Here is a 7,917-nt window from a genome sequence, read left to right as displayed (position 1 = left end):
GCCAGCATGGCCAATTGGCCATGCTGGCAGGGGCTGATGGGAATTGTAGTCCATAATATCTGGAGTGCCAAAGGTTCGCCACCACTGCTCTATGCTTAGTGCTGCAATTTGCCACAGCAGGGCTAACTGAAGCTTTGAGGAAATAACCCTAAAAAGACAAACCGCACGGAACCAATGAAATAAAAAGGCAAGAGAACCGGAGGGAGCTCAAACAATGGCGCCGGGGAGGAAGTCTGGGGGCTGCGGAAAGGCATTATGGGAACTGTTGTAACGCGATGCTCAACGTGAAAACACGACGGAGACATTTCCACAAAAGGACCGCTAAAGAAGAGGACGCAAATGAAATGTTTTCAGGCTGAAATTAAAACATTTTTTTGGGAAAAAACCCTGTGGAACTCTATAGAGCCGTGGTGGCAAACCTTTGGCACCCCAGATGTTATGGACTACAATTCCCACCAGCCCCTGCCAGCATGGCCAATTGGTCATGCTGGCAGGGGCTGATGGGAATTGTAGTCCATAACATCTGGAGAGGAAACATTTCATTTTCTACCTCAAAACGTTTTGTTTTGGTTGTGTGGAAAGGGCCTGGCTGGTGGTGGTGGGGGAGGAAAGGACACTCAAGTGACAGCCGACTTATGGAGACCCCGCAGAGTTTTCAAGGCGTCCCTTGAAGCAGAGGCGTATGGGGGCGCCTGGAGACAACTGTTCTCTGGGTGCCTGCCCTGCTATGTCTGGGGCTGGGATCAGGGGGATCAGGCCCCACCCCCAAGCCCCACCCCCAGGCCTTGCCCCCCCTCCCAGCTCCCAGCTCTCAGCTGGCAGTCCCTTCTGCCCTCCCCTCTGGGGAGACCAATTGCAAGGCTCTTCTCCTTTGCTTTTATAAGCTTGGGGGTGGGGCCTTCCTGCTGCCTAGCCATCTTCCTGGGCACAAGGGGGGGGGCTGATTTTGCACCCCCACGTGACCAGATTAGTGATGCCCAGGGACAGAGGCAGAGGTGGGATCCAGCAGGTTCTCACAGGTTCCCGAGAGTAGGTTACTAATTATTGGTGTGTGCCGAGAGGGGGTTACTAGTGGGGGATTTTGCCACGTGATTTTTGCCTTAGTGACGCCCCTCCTCTCAGCAGTAGCGCGCAGAACTTGAAGCAGGCTAGCAGGAGGTGCACCGGCGTGCGTGGCAGCCTGCGCCTGCGTGCATTCGTTTCCCGCCCAAGGACCGGCGCAGCGGCTGCGTCCTTGCCACAGCCCCACCCAGGAATGCCCGGCCACGCCCCCGTCATGCCCCGCCCAAACCCATTGGCGCTACGCCACAGTTTGAATCCCACCACCATGGGAACCTGTTACTAAAATTTTTGAATCCCACCACTGGACAGAGGGTACCCGCCCCCCCCGTCCCTAGGCAGATATGCCCCTGCCTTGAAGGTTTCCCTTCCAAGTTCTAACCTGCTTAGCTTCTGTTATTCCAACAAGATCAAGCGTGCCTGGGCCATCCAGGCCACATAGAGGTGGTTTGCCACGGCGTGACTTTGTGTAGCAACCCCGGACTTCCTTGGCCCTGGAGTCTCCCTTCCAAATGCTAACCAGGGCTGCCCCTGCTGTGTTTCCGAAATCTGGTGAGGTCTATCCAGCCGGGGCAATCCAGCTGTCAGGGCAAGAGCGAAGCAGAGGTGGTTTACCTGCCTCTGCGTAGTGACCCTGGGCTTTCCCTCCGAGTGCTGGCCGGGGCTGACCCTGCTCAGCTTCCGTCCTCTGCGGAGACCGAGCCCTTCAGGTTGGGCAGGGGGAGGTGATGTCAACAAGCCGGCTGGCTGCCTGCCTTTGCGGAGACCGCAGAGCGGCTGGGCTGGTTTTTTGAAAGGGCAGCGAAGCCCGCATGTCCCAAACCCCTTCCAGCACAGATAAAGCACTCCCGTGGGAAGGCCGCGTTTCATGGGAATGCGTCCTCCCAAGAACTTGATCCTTCTCTTTTATCAGGCAGCTGAAGAGAAGGGCCGCGATTGTGCTGCCTGAGCGACTCGGAAGGATGGAAGGAGATTTGGGGACTGGAAAGCTCTTTCATCAGGCTCTGGGTGGGGGCCGGGGCCCGGAGTGGGGGAAGACTGGCCAACCTGGAGGCCTTCCCATCCAGATAAAGGCAGAGACACAACAAGGGCCTGGGCGACTGGGCTGTGCTGGCTGTGCCATAACTGTCTATTCCAGGGGTCTGCAACCTGCGGCTCTCTGGATGGCCATGGACTACAAATCCCATCAGCCCCTGCCAGCATGGCCATGCTGGTGTAACCTCTATCTGTGGGTTCTGTGGGGCAGAACTTGGAAGGAGTTGCAAAGAACTAAATTTAAAACAAAATGGTTTACTTACATAAGAACATAAGAACATAAGAACAAGCCTGCTGGATCAGACCAGAGTCCATCTAGTCCAGCTCTCTGCTACTTGCAGTGGCCCACCAGGTGCCTTTGGGAGCTCACCTGCAGGAGGTGAAAGCAATGGCCTTCTGCAGCTGCTGCTGCTCCTGAGCACCTGGTCTGCTAAGGCATTTGCAATCTCAGATCAAGGAGGATCAAGATTGGTAGCCATAGATCGACTTCTCCTCCATCAATCTGTCCAAGCCCCTTTTAAAGCTATCCAGGTTAGTGGCCATCACCACCTCCTGTGGCAGCATATTCCAAACACCAACCACACGTTGCGTGAAGAAGTGTTTCCTTTTATTAGTCCTAATTCTTCCCCCCAGCATTTTCAATGAATGCCCCCTGGTTCTAGTATTGTGAGAAAGAGAGAAAAATGTCTCTCTGTCAACATTTTCTACCCCATGCATAATTTTGTAGACTTCAATCATATCCCCCCTCAGACGTCTCCTCTCCAAACTAAAGAGTCCCAAACTTCCTTAACAAATAACACTTTTAACAGTAACATTTAACATTAACAATTTACAGCCCTTTTAGGGTGCATTTCAAGTCCTTATATTTACAGTCTACTGATATTGCCAAGTCCAGGTTGGCTCCTGAAGACTCCAAGGGCTTGATGAACAGGATTCAACATGGTGAAGGTTTCCAGGAGAACTTAGTTGATAGTTCCATGGGAATGTCAACTCAATGCACGGCAGCTGTGAAAAAGGCAAACTCTATGCTGGGGATCATTAGGAAAGGAATTGATAATAAAACTGCAAAGATTGTCATGCCCTTATATAAAGCAGTGGTGCGACCGCACTTGGAGTACTGTGTCCAGTTCTGGTCGCCGCATCTCAAAAAGGATATTGAGGAGATAGAAAAAGTGCAGAGAAGGGCAACCAGGATGATTGAGGGACTGGAGCACCTTCCCTATGAGGAGAGGCTGCAGCGTTTGGGACTCTTTAGTTTGGAGAGGAGGCGGCTGAGGGGGGATATGATTTGAGTCTGTAAAAGGTATGCATGGGGTAGAAAATGTTGACAGAGAGACATTTTTCTCTCTTTCTCACTGTACTCTAAACAGAGAACGACTCGATGAAAATAACTGGCAAGAATTAGGACTAATAAAAGGAAACACTAACTGGCGTCTTGATATTGGTGTTTAGAATATGCGACCACAGAAGGTATTGATATTACTAACCTGAATAACTTTAAAAGGAACTTGGACATAATTATGGAAGGAGAAGTCGATTTATGGCTACCAATCTTGATCCTCATACGTCTGAGATTCTAAATGCTTTAATATTCAAGGTGATCGGGAGCAACAGCCGCAGAAGGCCATTGCGTTCACATCCTACATGTGAGCTCCCAAAGGCACCTGGTGGGCCACTACGAGTAGCAGAGAGCTGGACTAGATGGACTTTGGTCTGATCCAGCTGGCTCGTTCTTATGTTCTTATGTTCTTAACTCTCACCCATTAAAACCACACAAAACCCCCCCTGAAACAATAAACTCCAACATTTACAACATAGCAAAAATAAACAACTCCCTTCCCACTAGTTCTCAACAACATTGCAGTTACCTTAACAAGGTGTTCAGGGCTTATACAAACCAAGGTCTGAGTCTGGTAGCCTCATCTCCTCCAAACTACATGAGCTCTGCAGCCTCCTGCTGCTTTGAGTCTCCACCCCTTTCTGGGTCAACCCATTCTGAGCATGGGGGTTACACTGGCAGGGGCTGATGGGAATTGTAGTCCATGAACATCTGGAGAGCTGCAGGTTGCAGGGGCTGATGGGAATTGTAGTCCATGAACATCTGGAGAGCTGTGGGTTGCAGGGGCTGATGGGAATTGTAGTCCATGAACATCTGGAGAGCTGCAGGTTGCAAACCCTTGGATAATAAGGCAACATGTGTAGTGGTTAGAGTGTTGACATAGGATCTGGGAGACCCAGGCTCAAGACCCTGGAAAGCTACAGAAACTCACGGGGTGACCTGGGGCAAGCCTTACCCGCCCAGCCTCATCTACCTCAGAGGGTTGTTGTGAGAATCTCATGGAGGAGAGGGTAGAATGGTAGAAATGGGTAGAACGGTGCTTCTGTCCCCCCCCCCCTCTGATTACAGGGGTCCTTAACATCAGCAAGACCCATTATTCCTTTCTGGGGAGGGTCGTATATGGGTTTCGTGGGACGTGGTTTGAGAATGTAACTGTTTTTAAATTGTATGTATGTTTATATATATATATATATTATCTTATACTGTTCACCGCCCTGAGCCCTCCGGGGGTAGGGCGGTATATTAAATCTAATAAATAAATAAATAAATAGAAAGGTGGGGGGTAAATGAAGTTGGCCCACAAACTCCAGAGCTTGAAGCGGCTGGTCTATCAGGTGCAGACACACGGGCTACTTGTAGGTTTTTGTGACCACAGACTCGGGTGGCTGCCCCTCTGGAATGTGTCACCTGGACGGGGCTGGGAGGGAGCCCGGCTGCGTCCGGTCAATTAGTTCCCCCTCCGCCCAGATTTCATCACCCTCTGGGGACTTCACGGATGGATTCCTTTCGCGGGCACTGAAAACACAGCCGCTGGCCCCTCCCTCCCTCCTCCCCGCCACTCCTTGGGCCAGGGGCTGGCAGGTGGAGGTGAGTCCTGGGCCGTTCCTCGGCTGCACCTCTGCAGGGACCCTCCCGGAAGGGGGCCTCTGTGAGTTGTCCCTTTCTGCCCCCCCCAGTCCCCCCTTCACTTACACCCTAGATCAAACTCCTGGCACTTGTGGGCCTCCTTCTGCCGCTTCTGTTTCCTCTGGCATCCGCGGATCCTGGCTGCCGCGCGGAGGCTCCAGGTGAGAAAACCGATCCACAAAGCTTCCTTTGTCCAGGGCTGGATTGTGGAGCTGGCCAGCCCCCTCCCCCCCCCCCCGCTCTGCTCCCTCGCCTTGCATCTGGGCTCCCAGGACACCTGGCGGCTCTTCCCGAGTTCGCCTCCGGCCAGGCAGAGGAGGTGCTGTTTGGGAAGAGGCAGGTAGGCTGCTCCTGGCCAAGGCAGCCCGAAGCCCCTGGAAAGGTCACCTGCGGCACAGAAGTGGTTAATCCGTCACTTCAGAGGGGAGGGTGGAGTTGCAAGGGGGTGGGGATATAGATGGCAACGGGAGGCCTGGAACCAATTCTGGGCTCCACGGCCGCATGCAACCAGTGAGGTAGAAGGAAGGGCAGAGGGGGAGGGGCTGAGTAGCCTCCCCCCAGTTCACCCCCAGCTTTGCTACAAGGAACTCACAGGGCTTCCCCCCTTCTTACCCAGGGCTGCCAACCTCTAGGTGGTGCCTGGAGATCTTCCAGAATTACACCTCATATCCAGAAATGGCGTAGTGGTTAAGAGCAGGTGCACTCTAATCTGGAGAACCGGGTTTGATTCCTTGCTCTGCCACTTGAGCTGTGAAGGCTTACCTGGGGAACCAGCTTAGCTTGTGCCCTCCAGCACACGCCAGCTGGGTGACCTTGGGCTAGTCACAGCTCTACGGAGCTCTCTCAGCCCCACACACCCCACAGGGTGTTTGTTGGGGGTGGGGAAGGGAAAGGAGATTGTAAGCCCCTTTGAGTCACCTGTAGGAGAGAAAGGGGGGTATAAATCCAAACTACTCCTCCTCCTGCTCCTCCTGCTCCTCCTGCTCCTGCTCCTCCTCCTCCTCCTCCTCCTCTTCTTCTTCTTCTTCTTCTTCTTCTTCTGACTATAGAGACCTGCTCTCCTGGAGAGAATGGTTGCTTCTGAGGTTTGGTTTGGGCACCGGACCCTGCTGAGCCCCCTCCCCTCCCCAAAACTCACCCTTCCCAGCCTCCCTGTCAAAATCTACAGGAAGTTCCCAGCCTGGAGCTGGCAACCTTATTCCTTATCCCTGTGATGTGGAGGTGAGTAGGGAGGGAAGGCACTCGGTACGTTCCCAGGAGCACTCTCCTCCCTTACGATCCTTGCTTTGTCTGGCCTTGGGGCCAAGGTCTGGGGACTCAGCCGCCCCCTGCTTCTGCCCGTGGGCCCATCTCTGGCCGTCCTTGTCAGCCAAATGCCCCAGCAGAGGCCCGCGTGCATCCATGTGCCGTCGCGCTAAAACACCTGCTACGGAGAAGCGGTCCATTTCTGGCGTTGGCAGGATCCGTGCCGGCCTTCCCCACCCCGAAGGTGCCGTTCAAAGGCCTCTACAAAGCTCTTCCTTCAGAAATATTTGTTTGGAGGCCTTCCCGGGAGTTCGGGTTCCTGGAACGAGATCTCCTGCGCCTCGGCTGCCAAGGCAGATGGTCAACTCAGATTTCGGATGTACCAGGATAGAGAGGCTGGCTCTGCTGCCAGGACTTCGGAGCTGGCTGGGAGTCCCGTTGGCTCTGTGTGGATCCCCTCCTGACAAGCTGCTGGCTGGGATGCCAAACAGGGGCTGCTGCCCCGTGCCCCCCCCCCCCGAGGGGTGCCAAATCCAGGCAGGAAGATTCCGGGAGACTTGGGGGCGGAGCCTGGGCAGGATGATGTCTGGGGGAGGAGCCCCCGCAGCAAGATATAATGCCACACACACCTTTCCAAGCGTCTATTTGCTCCAGGTGAACGAATCTCTGGCCATTTCTGCACAGCACAAATAAAACGTCTTGAGGACATTGAGATAAGTTTTTTGGGGGGAGGAACTCTGCACAGCTTTTACCCCCAGATATCTTCAGGACATTTTATTTCTGCTACATCCGGGTTTTTGTGAGTCATAGTGTCATGGAATAATAGAGTTGGAAGAGACCATAGAGGGCCATCCAGTCCAACCCCCTGCAATGCATAAGAACATAAGAACATAAGAACTAGCCTGCTGGATCAGACCAGAGTCCATCTAGTCCAGCACTCTGCTACTCGCAGTGGCCCACCAGGTGCCTTTGGGAGCTCACCTGCAGGAGGTGAAAGCAATGGCCTTCTGCTGCTGCTGCTCCTGAGCACCTGGTCTGTGAAGGCCTTTGCAATCTGAGATCAAGGAGGATCAAGATTGGTAGCCATAGATCGACTTCTCCTCCATAAATCTGTTCAAACCCTTTTTAAAGCTATCCAGGTTAATGCAGCAACACACAATCAAAGCACTCTTGACATATGCTCATCCAGCCTTTGTTTAAAAACCTCCAAAGAAGGAGACTCCACCACTCTCCGAGGCAGCGAATTCCACTGTCAAACAGCCCTGATGGTCAGGAAGTTTCTCCTGATGTTTAGGTGGAATCTCTTCTCCTGCACCTTGAATTCATTACTCCTAGTCCTGGTTTCTGAGGCTGCAGAAATCAAGCTTTCTCCCCTTTCGACATGACATCCTTTCAGATTTCTAAACATGGCTATCATGTCCCCCAAAAACCTTCACTTCTCCAGGCTAAACATCCCCAGCTCCCAAAGCCTCTCCTCATAGGGCACGGACTCCAGACCTTTTACCATTTTGGTTGCCCTCCTCTGCACCCATTCCAGCCTGTCAATATCCTTCTTGAATTGCAGTGCCCAGGACTGAACACAGTACTCTAGGCGAGGTCTAATTAATTCAGAG

At 53.1% G+C, this 7,917-nt stretch overlaps 1 protein-coding gene across 1 annotated transcript in view; it reads left to right on the top strand.

The window, feature by feature from the left end:
- IGSF8 (immunoglobulin superfamily member 8) overlaps positions 1–6,695 on the top strand; it is a 20,075-nt gene extending 13,380 nt beyond the window's left edge. Inside the window, exons 5-8 of the mRNA XM_048484543.1 lie at positions 4,901–5,020; positions 5,133–5,220; positions 6,207–6,280; positions 6,429–6,695. Coding sequence (XP_048340500.1) covers positions 4,901–5,020; positions 5,133–5,220; positions 6,207–6,280; positions 6,429–6,695 — 549 coding nt within the window. The remainder of the gene's footprint in view (positions 1–4,900; positions 5,021–5,132; positions 5,221–6,206; positions 6,281–6,428) is intronic.
- Positions 6,696–7,917: the final 1,222 nt, after the last annotated feature.

The sequence above is a fragment of the Sphaerodactylus townsendi genome, linkage group LG01 (genome assembly GCF_021028975.2).
Source record: "Sphaerodactylus townsendi isolate TG3544 linkage group LG01, MPM_Stown_v2.3, whole genome shotgun sequence".
NCBI classification, from domain to species: domain Eukaryota; kingdom Metazoa; phylum Chordata; class Lepidosauria; order Squamata; family Sphaerodactylidae; genus Sphaerodactylus; species Sphaerodactylus townsendi.
The sequence above is the reverse complement of the archived record's forward strand: the minus strand, read 5'-3'. Positions and strand labels throughout refer to the sequence as shown.